General features: G+C 49.1%; 1 protein-coding gene across 1 annotated transcript; it reads right to left on the bottom strand.

Annotated features, from left to right (window-relative positions):
- Positions 1–2,847: 2,847 nt before the first annotated feature.
- On the bottom strand, positions 2,848–8,223 carry Myl9 (myosin light chain 9). Its single transcript, XM_075962779.1, has 4 exons — positions 8,086–8,223; positions 5,390–5,598; positions 3,916–4,077; positions 2,848–3,483 (listed from the first exon to the last, which is right to left on the bottom strand). Exons 2-4 carry the CDS (start codon positions 5,571–5,573, stop codon positions 3,311–3,313), a joined length of 519 nt encoding a protein of 172 aa, XP_075818894.1. The 5' UTR covers positions 5,574–5,598; positions 8,086–8,223; the 3' UTR covers positions 2,848–3,310.
- Between the last annotated feature and the right edge of the window lie 9,028 nt (positions 8,224–17,251).

The raw sequence follows: 17,251 nt of genomic DNA, 5'->3' as shown, positions 1-17,251 counted from the left end.
GAGGCCAGCCTGGTCTACAAGAGCTAGTTCCAGGACAGGAACCAAAAGCTATGGAGAAACCCTGTCTCGAAAAAAAAAAAATTAGGTGTGCTTTTGTAGTTCCTAAATTCCTGTGGTGAGAAAGGAGACAAAAAGAAGTGGCTGGAAGAAATGGGGCTAGCCTGGGCTTACAGTGCAGCACAGAGCCAAGAGACCCTGCTGCCTCAGGGTGGAAGGTGAGCACCCAGTCTGGAAATTGTCTTCTGACTTCCACATGCGTGTCTTAGAGCGGTACATGCACACTCTGTAGTACATGCCTATCGGCCCAGCATTTGGTAGGCAAAGGCAGGAGGAGTAAGGGCTTTTTTTTTTTTTTTTTTTTTTTTGAGATAGGGTTTCTCTCTGTAACAGTCCTGGCTGTCCTGGAACTTACTCTGTAGACCAGGCTGCTCTCGAACTCACAGAGGTCTGCCTGTGTGTGCCACCACCACTGGGGTTCAAGGTCCTTCTTAACTACATAGTGAGTTTGAGGCTAGCCTGTCTACCCTTGCACCAAAGGCTGAAATAAATAACTTCTCAGTGTATGCTTTTCAGTAGATTGTAATTTGTTCTGAAGTAGAGATCTGGTTCTTTTAGGATTTAAAAGCATAGTGAAAGTTCAAAAAGGTTTGCAGAAAATAATCCTTTTTTTGTTTGTTTGGCTTGGCTTTAATGCCTGCAGTGAGTTTGAGGAAAAGCCATGAACCGTGTTTAAATTGTAGCCACGATTGTTACATTTCAGTGACTTTGTTCATCAGCGCCAAGCTAGACCACACCCCTCAGCGCTGGCCTCACTCCGCTGCTACTGCTCCCCTGGCACTGGCTTTTGATGGTATAGTCGTTAGTCTTCCGACTTCTCATCTGTGGCTTCTGGGCTTCATGCAAAACTTGGAAAGTTCTAGTTCTGAGAAGGTTTCCCTGTTTTCGCTAATTGTCACCTGAGAAGATAAAACTCACTAACTTGTGTTTATTTGTACACGAATCTTCCTTTGTAGCCCAGGCTGGCCCTGAGTTTGTGATCATCTTTTGGTCTCTATGAGCTTTTACCTCTGCCTCTCCTTAGCTGCTTAGGTTTTTTTTCTTCTTGTAAAGTTGCTTAAGTCAGTTTATGGGATGAGAAACCATCTTCCTCTCAGCTGCGGAGCTGGCATGTTGCTGCTGCAGGCCTTGGCTGCGTTGGTCCGTGCCTGGTTTTCCTACACTCCAGCCTCTGCAGAGTATCTACCTGCCCTGCCCCCACTCCCCACCCCCTGCCTCCCCACTCCACCCCTGGCCCCCCACTCCCCACCCCTGCCCCATTTGGCGACCTTTCAGCCCTATGACAGCTGTAAAGCCGTGACCCCCCTTGTCCAGGCCGGACGTGGGATCCCAGAGAGATGTCTTCCTGAGATGACTCTGTCTCCTTTTTGCCCTCCGGACATCAGGTCTCACTTTGTAGTCCAGGCTGACCTCAAACCTGTGATGATCCTCCTGCCTTGGTCTGCAGGGATTATAGGTGCAAGCCACCATGCCTGGCTCCCTGCCTTCTAGAAACTGAAGGCACTAATAGCAGGCCTTTGGTGCCTCAGTGGTTTAGCAAGAGAATGTGTTGCCCAGTACCAGGCCAAGGGCCACTCAGGGTTACAGGTGGGGCTGGGCCTGAGTTTGGAACACTGTTTGGGGCTGGTTTGGACCTTACCAGGCCTGGTCCCATCCAGAGTTGAGACCAAGAACTTGTCTCAAATTTCACTTTGAAACTGAGAGTGTGTGCATCTGGCTTCCTGCTACAGAGGAGGGTTGAGGCTGGTAGTCAGATGGAGCCTCCAGGCTGGGTTGGTGTCCCCTCGTGTGCTGTCCTTGCCTTGCATGGACCACTCTGGATCCAACACCTATCCCTGGCCTCTGCTGGGGTCAGGTAGGACATGTGAGGCCCCCTCCTTCATCCATAGACTACTAGGTGAGACCAGGCAGTTCCCCTTACACTGTAGGGAGTGTGGTCAGTGACCCCATCATTCAAATGTAGTGGCGGCCCAGCCCTGCCTACCTTGTGTGCCGGAATAGGGTGTGTATGTGCATATGCTGGGGTAGAGGTTGGACCCTGTGGCTTCCTGGAACTGGACAGGATGAGGGAGGCAGCTGGGGCAGGTGACCAGTCACTTCTTGAGCCGCTGGGCACCTACTTCTTCATTGTTCTTAGAGTCTCCCTTAATCTCTTCTTCATTGTTCTTAGAGCCCCCTTAATCTCTTCATTGTTCTTAGAGCCCCCTTAATCTTTAGAGCCCCCTTAATCTCTTTTTCATTGTTCTTTTTTAAAAATTTATTATGTATATAGTGTTCTGGGCACCAAATCTCATAATAGATGGGTGTGTGTCATCATGTGGTTGCTGGGAATTGAACTCAGGGCCTCCGGAACTTCAGTCAGTAGTTCTCTTAACCTCTGAGCCATCTCTCCAGCCCTTCTTCCTTGTTCTTAGAGCCCCCCCTTAATTTCAAGCTTCTCTAGAAGAATGACATAACCTGGAAATCAGGCCTTAGTCCTGAGGGCTGTGACCTTAACCTTTGACCCCCAATGGTCAAAACCCCTCTGTCTCCCTGGTGACTCCCTGGGTCTCACCACGCTGTTCTTTCTTCTCAGAGGACTGCTTCTCTTCTACTGACTAATCTGCTCTCAGCTGAGCATGGACCCAGCCCCTGGACTGGGGACTTCTGGGGCTTCAGTACCTGGCAGACCCCTGAGCCCTCCCCTGGACAGAGTCGCATGGTGCGTCAGGCCGCCGCTGGGATGAGAGGGAAGGATGTGATGGGACACGGTCCCCGATTTCCCCAGTCACCGACACACACACAGACGGCGGCAGTGCTCAGCCTTGTATTAGAGGCTGCTTCCCCCGGCAGTCTCCCTCTGTACATTCCTTTGTGCTCTGGAAACCGGACAGGCATAGTGCTCGCTGATTGTCATCCTCCACAGGGACATGGGAAATGTGTGCGGGCCTTTGTGGGGATGCTGGGAATTAGTGTTCAACACCAAGACCGGGGTGCTTTCCTCCTCAGGGCAGCCCAGGAATATGAGGGCACGCCTCAGGGTGGCCATCTTCAGCTGCCTCAGCCCCACCCTTGGCTGCCCTCCCCACTGCAGCTCTTCCTTAAAGAGATCCCTTCTAGGTGCCTGAGGCCATGGCAGACCCCCCTGCCTCACCCTGTGGGTCTTCTGGTTCATTTCCTGCGCTGGGAGCCAGAACCCCAACTCCTCATGAAGGGTAGTGTGTGTGTGCTGGGGAAGTGACTAGGGTAGGGTCTGGGCTAAGCTAAGGATAGCCTAGTCGTCTTTGTCCTTGGCGCCGTGTTTGAGGATGCGGGTGAACTCCACGTAGTTGAAGTTGCCCTTCTTATCAATGGGTGCCTCGCGGTACATCTCATCCACCTCCTCATCTGTGAATCGGTCGCCCATGGTGGTGAGCAGCTCCCGCAAGTGGTCCTCATGGATGAACCCTGGGGCACGGCACGACAAGGCCAATGAGAGCAGGCTCTGCCCACACCAACGCCTCCCGTCCCGGCCCTTGAGATGTCACAGGGAGAGAGGGCTGCAAGACCCTGTTCTGGTCTCCAGTCACTTCGAGGGAAAAGGGCATGGATGAGAGAGATCCGGAGGGGCCCAGAGCCAAGAGCTCTACAGAGAGACTGTGGCTTCATGACAGGGAGAATTTGCTGTCACAGAAGCTGGGGTCAAAAATGGCATGGTTTGTTTTCTGGAAGGTTTAAAGCAGCGTGTCGTGGGCCGACAGGTGCAGTCGGTAGGTGGGAAGCCTGGGTAAACGTGGCACTGGGAACTTGGAGGCAGTGGTGTCTGGCTGGTCCCGTCCCCTGTAGGCACAGAGCACCCTTGCAGCCCCTCCCCAGCCCAGGTCTCCAGTGAGTACTGACCTGAGGCCTCCTCGTCAAAGCAGGCAAAGGCGTTGCGGATCACATCCTCAGGGTCGGTGCCGTTCAGCTTCTCCCCAAACATGGTGAGGAACATGGTGAAGTTGATGGGTCCTGGCGCCTCACTCATCATGCCCTCCAGGTACTCATCCGTGGGGTTCTTCCCTGTGGTGCGTGGGCATTGGGGCTGCTGTTCCTAGCTCTCTGTCCCCAGCATGGGTAACTCATTCCCAGTGACCTCCCCACAGTGAACTTTGTAGGCTGGGAAGCAGGTGCCAGGCGACTGATTTCCTGCCTTCTGGGCACCCAGTTCCTGTCCCTGCCTGCTTTAAAGGTGTGAGGAAACAAACTGGCCCACGCCTTTAATCCCAGCACTCGGGAGGCAGAGGCAGGCGGATCTGTGAGTTCGAGGCCAGCCTGGTCTACAAGAGCTAGTACTAGGACAGGCTCAAAAAAAAAAAAAACAAACAAACCAAAAAAAAAAAACAAAAAAAACCAACTACAGAGAAACCCTGTCTCAAAAAAACAAAAACAAAAAACAACCAAACACAGAAACAACCAAAACCAAGGTATGAGGGAATGCCACAAGCCCCTGGCTCCTCCACCATTCCACTGTGAGACCAACCCCCACCCCTGTGCCACTGCCTGGCACACAGTAACTAAACTCAGGCAGTCTGTCCCCGAATTCCGGCAATGATTCAGAAGTGGTTAAATCAGGGAGCATTGGACTTACACTAGCTCTGTGCCTCTGCTTCCTGTGTCTTTAGTACTGTGAGCTAAGTCAGTGGTCCTAATGGTCTCACGGCACTGCTCGGGGATGCTGCAGTCTCTGCTGGGTTGAAATCCTAACTGAACACCAGGCTGCTGTGTGACCTTGGGCAGATTGCAGGTTCTTTCTGAGTCTCTCACTGCCGCCCCCAAGAGGTTGCAAGGAGAATTAGGATGATGGCTGCAGAGCTTGCTATTGTCTTACTTGCTTCCCTTTCTATTTTTTAATTTGTTCTTTAACCAGCAACCACATCTGATCCACGGACCCATCAGACACAGGCACGTGTTTTTCTGTGCCTATTGGCTATTTAGACCCATTCCGTCTCAGGGATGTGAAGCCCTAAACACAAGGTGCTGCCTGACCAAGAGGGGGCACTTTTATGGCCCTGTCCCTCTGAGCTTCATGTCCCTTACCTTGTTATCATAGGATGCTCCAAGGAGCTCTTAACCCTTGGGGACCTGCCCCTCCTCCCACAACAGTCTTTTCCTTCTGAGATGTTGAGAAGATCTAGACTAGAGCACTGTCCGGGTTCAGATCCCTGTGATGACCTGCTCCATACCTCAGTCTTTCTCTCTGCTAAGTGAGCAGTCAGAGCAATACTACCTGTAGGGTAACACCGCAGGTCTCATTTTACAGGAAGCACCCTGTAAGTGCCAAGCAGCCCTTCTCTCCGCCCCACGTAGGTCCCCATCCACCTGGCCTACTCACCCAGAGAGGCCAGCATGTCATGTAGATCCTCCTTGTCAATGAAGCCATCACGGTTCTGGTCAATCATGTTGAAGGCCTCCTTAAACTCCTGGATCTGGGACTGGTCAAACATGGCGAAGACATTCGATGTAGCCCTCTGGGGCCGCTTCTTGGTGGTTTTGGCTTTGGCCCTCTTGCTGGACATCTTGGCTTCAGGTGTTGGGGCCTCCCTGCAGGAAGCGGTGTGGGATGATGATGGGCATTTAGTGTCTAGAGAGTCCCTGGAGTGGTGCTGGGAATAAAAAGAACTAATTTTGCTAGGACTGGGTGAAACATTGGGTTTGGCTTGGTGCCAACCATGAAGGTGTACTGTCTACTACAATATTCCTTGATAGCGTGTGACCATCACCTCACAGTGACAGGGAGGTAGGGCCCTACTAGGAGGGGGCTGGCCAGCAGCACAGTACTCTTGATATTACCCTCCCCCATCCCTCTGCCCTCCCTATCCCTCTCCATCCCCCTGCCCTCCCTATCCCTCTGCCCTCCCCATCCCTCTGCCCTCCCTATCCCTCTGCCCTCCCTATCCCTCTCCATCCCCCTGCCCTCCCTATCCCTCTGCCCTCCCCATCCCTCTGCCCTCCCTATCCCTCTGCCCTCCCTATCCCTCTCCATCCCCCTGCCCTCCCTATCCCTCTGCCCTCCCTATCCCTCTGCCCTCCCCATCCCTCTGCATCCCTCTGCATCCCCCATCCCTCTCCATCCCTCTGCCCTCCCCATCCCTCTGCATCCCTCTGCATCCCCCATCCCTCTCCATCCCTTTGCTCCCCCCATCCCTCTGCCCTCCCAGCCTCTCCATCTTCTGCACTGTCACCCCCCCTCCCATTTCCTCTGGTCTGTGGAACCCAGCTGCTCTCCTCAGGGAGCCTGACTGGTCCCAGGTGGCAACAGTTTCATCCTGGCCCCCCATCGCTCAAGTTGAAACTAGATCCATTTAGAAGTAACCTTTTGGCCTTGGACCAGTTCTTCCCATCCCTTTCAAATTCAGACCTCCACTTGTCTCCTTAAAACCTTCAGAGGTCTGTGTCGTCGTCCCCCCCCACACACCCAGAGCAAACCTGGGTCCCCCAGCCTGGCATTAAAGGCCCCAGTGTGTTCTCCCAGTTTCTAGCTGATCCTGGTCCATCACACTGTGTCCCCTTGATGAGAGGCCATCCTGGTGACCGCTAGCATTCTACAGCCATTCCCAGGCCTTCCGTCCTCCAGCTGAGCTCTGGAGTCCCCAGGGTGCTGGTCTTCACCCTTATCTTGACAATGTTTGCAAACTCCTTCATTCCTTACCGCTAGTGCGGTCTGCAGCACCAGGCTCGCTGATGACTCTGTAGTGAGAGGTTGCGTGACCACCGCTGTACAGATAGGGAAACTGAGGCCAGGGAAAGCACTCAGCCTGAATCCGCCATACATCTCAAGACTTAGTGTCTGCCTCCCGTCAACTAGCCAAGGCCCCAGTATGTCTGCCCTCTGTCCCCCTAGGCCTGGGGCCTATGCACTATTTCCTCCACCCCTGCCTGTAGTATGCACACACACACCCCAACCCCCCAGCCCCAGCTGGGATCCTGGTCAGCTCCAGCAGGTCTTCAGGCTGCACCCGCCTGTAGTCTTGAGCTTCTAGCTTTGTAAGGCCCAGTGGGCGCCCATCAAACACCAGGCCTTGGTGTATCTTGGTCAGTGCTGGATGGGAGCCCCTCCTGTCTGCTAGGCTCCTCTATTGCTTGCTGCCACACCCACCTGTATCCCTGCCCTCTTTATCCTAGCACTCATGAGAGGCAGCCCCCCCCCCCCAATATACACACAAAGGGAAGTGCATGCCCATGAGAGGGTTGGATGCCAGGACACCACGTTAGGCTGGGGGCAGTGGGTGGCAAAGGCTGTGGCCAGGCAGTTTCTAGATTTGGTTGAGTGACCAAGGTTAGGGCTAAGCTGGGGCCTTAACCCTGAAGCCATATTTTCCCCCTTTCTTGGGTCCTAGACACCAAGGATCAGACAGCTGGGACTTGGCGTGGCCATGACTAGACCACTTCTTGCTACAGGTGACGCCCAGGCCCCTTACTTATTACTATCCCCATAGCTGGGCAATGCCAGATGCCCCACTCCGCTCTTGAACCGGCTTATGAGAGACCAAGTACTCCATATCCCTGGAAGAACGAGGGCAGCTGCAGGGCTGAGACGGAGCAGGGACCCAGACCTCCTGTTCTGTCTGGTGCACACAGCACTGGGGTATAGGCAGCAGGAGGTGTAAGGGTCACCATCCCGGTCTCCTGCCCCGGGGTTTGCAAAGTGGGGAAAAGGAAACCTGTGTTCTGGAGGTGAACGGAGCCCTGCAGGGCTCAGTTTCCTCTGACACGGTTTCTTGGGTCAGGGCACCCCATCCCTCTCCCTCACCGGCACCTGTATGGGCAGTTAGCCTGAAGCTCTGGGCTTGGTGTGTGAGGCTCCTTAGCAAAAGGACACTCTGTACACGTTTCCTTGCCCAAAGACCACTTTTCCGGGGCGTAGAACCTTCAATTGCTCAGTCGTGAGCCAGGGTACCGATAGGACCCGAGCAAGGTAGCAACCCCAGCCCACACCACTCTGCACGCCATGTCACAGCCCTCTGAGGGCCAGGTGAGGTTCGGCCTGGCCACCTACTGTAGCTGCCCAAAAGCTGCGCCATCTCCCACCTGCTGCAGAGAAGAAAAGTCCTGGACGGTGCGGCGGTGCTGCTGGAGCTGGCTGGCTGATGCTGGGGCTACTGCTCTGAGCTCTAGGGGCGGAGACCCGGCTGGTGGGGCCGCTGATGGCCAGGCCTTACAAGGCAGAAGAATGCGCGGGGGTGGAGTGGGGGGCAGGGCCCGCGGCTGCCAGCCCGGCCTTATTAGGTCTCTGCTTGCAGGCTGGGAGATGGGGTGCTCCTGGAATAGGCCCCCTCATCGCTGCCTATGGCAGGGTCGGCCCAGGCTGGGGCATGGAAGCAGCGTGAGGTGTCCAGACTGGCAAGAAGGGTGGAGCCCTGAGGGTTTCCCAGCTCTCCGACCCCTCCCCAGCGTGTCCCAGAGGCTCCCTGAAGGGAGGGCTGGCTTTCACTAGGCCAAGTATGGTCTTTTTTCAGTGGGAACCGAGGATAGTCCTTACAGCAGCAGCCATCACACGTTCCCTAGGGAACTTCCCAGCATCCAGTTACTTTGTAAATAGCTGCCTGACCCTGCGAGGGGGCGACTGATGCATCTGCCCAAGGAGCCCTGGGAGGGAGAGAAGTGCGCAACTTCCAAGACGTGGGACGGTTCTGAGCGGAAGGGTTCAGTGACCTGGGTTAAAATGAAATAAGGGTGACACTGGGGACCAGCGAGGAGCTATTGAGAGGAGATGGTGTTCCACGCCAGTTATCGTCGCTCTGCAAGGCCAGCATGGGGTTCGAGGTCAATCTGTGCTGCGGAGTGAGGCTATCTAAATAAACAGAAGCTAACAGCTTTACCTGTCGCGGGCAACATTAGATAACAGCACGCGGAAACACATCCCTGAACTAGAACTTAGCTAAATGCTAAAAGTCACAAAGGAAAGGGTGATGGATTTCAGTGCAGGGGACAGACAGCATAAGGCACACTTGAGGACAGGAGAGGGACAGAAAGTGGAGGAGGTGATGGTTGAGGCTCAAGGGGCTGCAGGAAGTTGGGCGAGAGGGGAGGGGCCCTGGAAACATCTCAGTGCTTCAGTCAATATGACTTGGAAATGACTGGAATGAGAGGGGAGAAAGTTGGCTTCAAGAATTTAAAAATATGCCGGGCGATGGTGGCGCACGCCTTTAATCCCAGCACTCGGGAGGCAGAGACAGACGGATCTCTGTGAGTTCGAGACCAGCCTGGTCTACAAGAGCTAGTTCCAGGACAGGCTCCAAAACCACAGAGAAACCCTGTCTCGAAAAACCAAAAAAAAAAAAAAAAGAATTTAAAAATATATTAATTATATTTATTTGTGAAGGAGTTAGTGTGGAAGTCAGCAGACAACTTGCAGGGTCAGTTCTCTCCTTCCGTATGTAGTCTGGGGAGCCCACTCCTACCGTCAGTCTTGGCAGCAAGTGCCTTCACCACTGAGCCTCCTCTCAGGTCCCAGGATTTCCGGGGGAGCCGCTGGAGAGAGCTTAGATGGGTAAAGTGGGTGGGGTAGAGAAGATTTGGGAGAGATCCATTTCATCTCAGATGTATTAATTTTTGGAAACGTTCTTTTCCATTACTTCCAAGCATACAGTAAGGTTACAAGAACTGTACAGAAAACTGACTTCATTGAGATTCTCCAGCTGACATTTGGCCCTTCCCGAGTACATACGCATTCCCAGCATTCGACAGAGAACTGTACAAAGCATGCCTTTCACCGCTTTGTACATATAATATTTAGTGTATCCTAAAAGGAAGGGTCTCTTACATATTGATAGCGTAATTATCAGAATCGTAAAATTTAACATCAATTTAGGTATCTAATTTATGACCCGTATTCCAACTGTGACTTGTATTCCAGTAATATCTTGCATGGAAATGGAAATTTGTTCTGGTCCGGGGCTTGTTGTCATGGTTTTCAATCTGTGTGTGTGTGTATGTGGGTGGGTGGGAGGCACATACATAAAATACATATGATACTTGTCATTTTAACAATTTTTAAAAGTTCTTTTTTGTTTTTGCTTTTTTTGTTTTGTTTTGTTTTTTTGTTTTTTGAGGCTGAGTCTCTTTACATAGCCCCTGCTATCCTGGAATTCATTATGTAGACCAGGCTGGCCTGTGTATGTATGGGGTGATACATATTATAAATATATACATGTGTACACACACACACACACACACACACACACACACACACACACATATTGAGATGGTCTTGTAGCACATACTGGTCTCAGGCGCCATGCCCCTGAGGACTCTTTGAATTCCTTCTCCACTTCCACTCTACTTTCCAAGTGCTAAGAGTATAGGTAATGTTGGGGACTCAAACCCATGGCCCCCTGCATGCTAGGCAAGCACTCTTACGGAGTGAGTGACATCTTTAACTTCTTACACACGCACATGCACACACATGCACACAGACATTGAGATAAGCGTGGTTGCATACACTTTCTGATCCCAGCACTCAGGGGCAAAGGCAGGCATATCTCTGTGAGTTTAAGGCCAGCCTGGTCTATGGACAACGGCCTGCCTTGACACACAAAAAAGCCTCTTAACAGGGTGGGGGTGTGAGAATTTAGAATATTAGTAAAGAATATGAAGATGCGTGTGAAAATAATGGGACAGAAACCAGAGAAAGCCTGGGAAGGCGCTCCAGTGAACACTGACATCGCCCCTATTTAATTTCCACACACGCTTATACCCCAATACAAAAGGGGAAGAAGGAGACTTTAACATGATACAAAAGACAACTGAACAGTTAATTCAACACTTCAAGCCATCAAGTCATTAGTGTTCTGTTGTTTAGGCAATGAAGCCACCCTAGACCGGGTATCCTGAAGGCAGCCACACCCCAGGTAACCTCTGTCAGGATGGAATGGATCTACTTGTATGAGCTCTCTTAATATCAAAACGTGCAGCTATGCTTGTCAGCCATTTTAAGCAACCTCCCAACTCTGTCAGACAAGGTGGCAGTAGGCTCACATTTTTTGGGCCTCCACAGTCTACATAGCGAGTTCTGGGATAGCCAGAGCTACAGAATAAGATCCTATCTGACAAAAAACCTCTCAAATGGCCCCCAATTTTAGCTGCCTCTCCCTCTATTCCCTCCTCATCCCCTCTCCCCTCCTCACTCAGTCTTCCCATTCCAGCCCCCCAATCCATCCATATCTGTTCTATTTTCCTTTCCTAATGAGATCAATCTGCCCTGCACCCCAGTCCCTTGCTCTATTCCTAATCTCTGTGGTTCTATGGATTGTAGTTTGATTATCATTGACTTCATGACTAGTATCCACATGTAAGTGAATACAAACCATATTTGACTGTCTGGGTCTGGGACAACTCTCTCAGAGTGATTTTATGTTAGTTCCATCCATTCACCTGTGAATTCCATGGCATTCTTCCTGACGGCTGAAGAGTACTCCCCTGTGTCGATGTACCATGTTTTCTTTATCCACTCTTCCACTGAGGGACACCGAGGTTGTTTCCAGTTTCCTTTCCTAATGAGATCAATCTGCCCTCCACCCCAGTTTCTGGCTACTATGAAAAGAGCAGCAATGAACATGGTTGAGCAAGGTCTCCATGGTAACACGGAGCGTCCTTTGGGATATGCCCAAGGGTGGTATAGCTGGATCTTGAGGTAGATTGATTCCCATCTTCCTGAGGAACCAACACCATAATTTCCACAGTGGTTGTACAAGTTTGCACTCCCACCAGCAATGAAGGAGTGTTCCCCTTACTCCACATCCTCTTCAACATGAGATGTCACTTATTTTATTGATATTAGCCATCCTGACAGGTGGGAGATGAAATCCTAAAGTAATTTTGGTTTGCATTTCCCTGATGGCTAAGATGTTGACCATTTCTTTAAGTGTTTCTCAGCCATTTAAGTTTCCTCTTTTGAGAATTCTTTTTAGATCTGTACCCCATTTTTTTTAAGTTGGGTTATTTGTTTTCTTGATTACTTGTTTTTGAGTTATGTATTTTGGATATTAGCTATCAGATGTGTGGTTGGTAAAAAATGTTTTCCCATTCTGTAGGCTGCTACACATCAGAATGACAGTGTCCTTTTGTCAAACAGAAGCTTCTCAGTTCATGAGGTCCCACTTATTGTTGATCTTAGTGCTTGTGCTAAGCGTGTTCTGTTCAGAAAGTCTTTTAAAGTATGTCCTTGTGGTTCTTTGGATTTCCTCAATGGCTGTTATTATGTCCCCCTTTCCATTTCTGATTTTGTTAATTTGGATATTCTCGATCCACCTTTTAGTTAATTTGGATAAAAGTTTGTCAGTCTTACTGATTTTTCTCAAAGAACCAATTTTTTGTTTCGCTGATTCTTTGTATTGTTTTGTTTCTATTTGATTGATTTCAGTCCTGAGTTTGGTTATTTCTTGCTGTCTATTCCTTTTGGGTATGATTATTATTCCTTCTCCTTCTCCTCCTCTTCTTCCTCCTTCCCCTTCTCTCATCTTCAGACAGGATTTCATTGTGTAGCCTGGGCTGTCCTGGAACTCACTCCATAGAGCAGGCTGGCTTTTAACTCAAGAAATCCACCTGCCTCTGCCTCCAGAGTCCTGGGATCAAAGGTGTGCACCACCACCACCCTGTATGATTTTTTCTTTTTGTTCTAGAGCTTTCAGGTGTGTTGTTAAGTTACTAGTATGAGATCTCTTCTTTTTTCTGCCTTCTTGGGGGGGCGGGTGTTTGAAGACAGGATTTCTCTGTAGCTTTGGAACCTGTACCGACACTCACTCTGTAGACCAGACTGGCCTCGAACTCACTGAGATTTTCCTCCCAAGTGCTGGGATTAAAGGAGTGCACCACCACTACATGTCTTCATTGTTTTATGCTGGCAACTTAGTGCTATGAACTTAGAACCACCTTATTGCATCTCACAACCTTGTGTATGTTCTGTATTTGTTTCCATTCAATTCTAGAAAGTCATTGCTTTCTTTCTTAATTTCTGTCTTGACCATTTTTCGTTCAGTGGTGATTCGTGCATTGCCGTGATTTCGTTAACTTTCTGTTTCTATCATTGTTGGTGTCCAGCTTTAATCCATGGTGGTCAGAGAGGATGCAGGATGCTATTTCAGTTTTCTTCTGTCTATTGAGACTTGCTTTGTGTGCAAGTATGTGGTCAGTTTTGGAGAAAGTTCCATGAGGTGCTAAGAAGAAGGTATAAGAAAGTAAATTTTTCTGTGTTTGAGCGAAAAAATTTTTTTTTAGATTTATTTATTTATACAGTATCCTGCCTGCAGGCCAGAAGAGGGCACCAGATCTCATTACAGGAGCTTGTGGGCCACCACGTGGTTGCTGGGAATTGAACTCGGGAAGAGCAGTCAGTGCTCTCACCGCTGAGCCATCTCTCCAGCCCGAGTGAAATATTTGTATACATGTGCATCAGGTCCACTTGTTTTATAATATCAGTTAGTCCAGCATGTTTTCATTTCTGTTTTGTCTGGATGACCTGTCTATTGGTGACAGTGGAGTATCGAAGTCTCCTCCTCTCGATGGATGACGATCAATATGTGATTTAAGCTATAGACTGTCTCTTTTTAAAAATATTTATTTATTTATTATGTATACAATATTCTGTCTGTGTGTATGCCTGCAGGCCAGAAGAGGGCGCCAGACCTCTTTACAGATGGTTGTGAGCCGCCATGTGGTTGCTGGGAATTGAACTCAGGACCTTTGGAAGAGCAGGCAATGCTCTTAACCTCTGAGCCATCTCTCCAGCCCCCTAGACTGTCTCTTTTATGAACTTGGGTATCTTTGTGTTTATGTTAAGATGTAAGAATTGCAATATTCTCTTGATGGATTTTTCCTTTAAGTATATAATGTCCTTCCCTATCTCTTCTGATTAGTTTTGGTTTGAAGTCGATTTTGTTTCTTAGGTCCATTTGCTTGGAATCTCTTTATGCATTCCTTTACTCTGAGGTGAAGTCTGTTGATGTTAAGGTATGTTTCTTGGATGCAGCAGAAGGATGGATCCTGTTTTCACATCCATTTTGTAAGTTTTTCTTCTAGCATTTTCTGTAGCACTGGATCTGTTGATAGATACTGCTTAAATTTGGTTTTATTGTGTCTCTTATTTTCTCCTCTATCATGATTGATAGTTTATCATTATTACCATTGTTTTATACATATGGGTGTTTTTGCTTGCATATATGTCTGTGCACCACTGTTGTGCCTGGTGCCTCAGGAGGCCAGAAGAGGGTGTCAGATCCCCTGGGACTGGAGTTCCAGATGGTTGAAAGCCTCCATGTGGATGCTGAGAAGTGAACCCAGATTCTCTGAAAGAGCACCCAATGCTCTTTTTTAAAAAAATTATATATATATAAAATATAATATATTTACATATTACATATACATGCCAGAAGAGGGTGCCATATCTCTTTACAGATGGTCATGAGCCACCATGTGGTTGCTGGGAAATGAACTCAGGACGTCTGAGTCATCTCTCCATCCCATACCCATTGCTTTTAACTACAGAGCCCTTGCTTCAGCCCATGATTGATAGTTTTGCTGGATATAGTAGTTTGGGCTAGCATCTGTGGTCTCTTAGATTCTGTATCACATCTGCCCAAGCCCTTGTGGCTTTTAGACTCCCCGTTGAGAAGTCAGGTGTAATTCTAATATGTCTGCCTTTAGATGTCTTTTTCGTTTCCAGTTTTTAATATTCTTCTTTATTCTGTATGTTTAGTATTTTGGTTATTATGTGGACAGGGCACTTTCTTTTTCTGGTCCAGTCTGTTTGGTGTTCTGTACGCTTTTCTCTATCTGGAAAGGCAGTGCCTTCATTAAGTTAGGGAAATTTTCTTCTATGATTTTCTTGAAGATAATAGTATAGAGAAAGGAGAAGAAATTCAGGTTAAAGACACAGAAAATTCTTTCTTTTTTCTAGTTCTCTTATTTAAAAAAAAAAACACAAGCTTACTTTTTTCCTTTTACATACCAATCCTAGTTCCCACTCCCTCCCCTCCTCCCATTCTCTCCATCTACCCCGTTCATAGATTTCTTTAAGGAATTTATTAATTTCCTCTTTAAGGACCTCTGTCATATTTGTAAGGGTTGTTTTAAGGTCTATTTCATGTGCTCCAGCTGTGTTAATATACTCAGGTAGGGTTGCTGGGCTCTAGTGGAGACATGTTGCCCTGCTTGCTAAACTGGCATCTAGGGTTGGGGAGATGGTAATTCTAAGTGCTGATATCTGGTCTTTGTTGGGTGGGTGTTTTGTTTGGCTTCTGTTTCCTCTCTGGTTCTTAGGAGAATCTGGTGGCTGTCTAGGGGATTCTTCTAGGGTCCTGACAGATATGGTCACTGGGGTTTTTTTTTGGGGGGGGAGTATTGGAAACTATTTTAGTTAGGGTTTCTTTTTCTATGCAGAGATACCATGACCACAAAAACTTATATAAGGAAAACATCTAATTGGGGCAGTTAGCTCACAGTTTCATAGGTTCAGTCCATTATCATCAATTACAGGGAGCTTGGTGGCATGCAGGCAGACATGGTACTGGAGTGGTAGCTGTATCTTCTTGCAGGAAACGAACTGAGACCTGGGTGGTATCCTGAGCATAGGAAACCTCAGAGCCTCCAACAAGGCCATACTTCCTAATAGTGCCACCCCCTATGAGATTATGGGGGCCAATTACAATCCAAACCACTGCAGAAGCTGACACTTAGGACTGGGGATGGACTGGTGGCACTGAGGGAGTTCACAGGAGGGAGGGAAGCAGGGTGTGCCACCAAGATCTGCTCAGTCCTCTGGGAAGTGGGGCAGAGAGTGAGGAAAGGCCACAGCAGGAGGTGTGCCATACAGCTGGGGTTGAGACTGGGGGATTGGATTTGGAGGACTGGAGGAAGAGGCGAAGGTCTGCAGTTAGCCTGATTGCTTCCCCTGATGGGAGTGGCCTGTGGATTCCCAGGGAGTCCCTCCTGAAGTGGGGGGCTGGGATAAAGCAATGAGTGGGGGGGAGGGATGTTAGAAGGGGAAGATCTATGTGATCCACTGGGGATGGGATGGAGGGTGTAAAGAGGTATCAGCAGGTGGTCTGCTGCACAGCTAGGGTGAGACTGGGGGATTGGATTTGGAGGAGCTGAGGCAGGTGAAGATCTGCCATTAGCCTACTTCTTTCCCTTGTCTGTAATTTTTTTTAATTTTAAAAATTAGTTTATATGAAAAAAAAATAGTTTATATGTATGGATGTTTAGCCCACATGTATGTTTGTGTACCATGTGTGTCTGGTGACCACAGAGGCCAGCAGAAGGTATCAGATCCCCTGGAACTGGATTTATGGATGATTGTGAGCCATCTATGGGTCCTCTGGGAGAGCAGCCAGTGCTCATCTCCCCTGAATGATCTCTTTTGTGTAGCAGCTAAAACAACTCCATATTAGAGGCCCGAGGCCAGCCCTGCCAGCAACCCGAGCCCGTTAAACAAGTCCAAGAAGCTGAGTCTGTTAAGCTATATCAGGAGACATGGACCACTGAAGCCCCTTCGCCCTTTTCCCAAAACTATGTGACCGTTGTGAAATGATGAGCTAACTGCATATCTTGGCTTCTGTAAACTTGCTTGATTGCCACTTGCAAGCCATGCACAGTGCTCTCTCACATTGGTAGAAGTTAAGCAGTTGTAGGTTTTGCCTTTAAAAATCCCCTCTTGGCATCAGTCAGGGCCTCAGTTCTGACCCTGGTCTTTGGCCAGCTGAAGGTTTTTTGTTTGTTTTGTTTTTCCAAGACAGGGTTTCTCTGTGTAGCCCCGGCTGTCTTGTAACTTGCTCTGCAGACTAAGCTGGCCTCAAACTCAAAGACCCACCTGGCTCTGCCTCTGAGTGCTGGGATTAAAGGCATGCACTGCCACTGCCTGGGAGCTTCTGCTTTAATAAAATTTGGCTAATTTAAAATTTGATTTTCTTTGTGGTCATCAACTATCTAACATTTGGAGACCCCAGTGAGATCCCAGGAGACCCCTGACTCAGAGCTGATGGTCCAACATAGGCCCTCAATGCGAGAGGTCTGTGGACTTGGAGGCTTGTGGATGCCAGAAATTGAAAGGTCATCCATCGAGGATATGCCCAAATACAGGGTCAAGATTGTATGCATTCTCAGAGGCCCATGGGAGCCTGAGGCCCCTGCAAACTTAAGCAAAAAATGAAAGTCAAATGGCTGGCGGCTGTTCGCTTGGGAAAAGACTTGACAGCTGAGC

The sequence above is a fragment of the Microtus pennsylvanicus genome, chromosome 2 (genome assembly GCF_037038515.1).
Source record: "Microtus pennsylvanicus isolate mMicPen1 chromosome 2, mMicPen1.hap1, whole genome shotgun sequence".
Classification (NCBI taxonomy): Eukaryota; Metazoa; Chordata; class Mammalia; order Rodentia; family Cricetidae; genus Microtus; species Microtus pennsylvanicus.
Note: the sequence above shows the minus strand (reverse complement) of the source record. Positions and strands in the feature narration are given on the sequence as shown.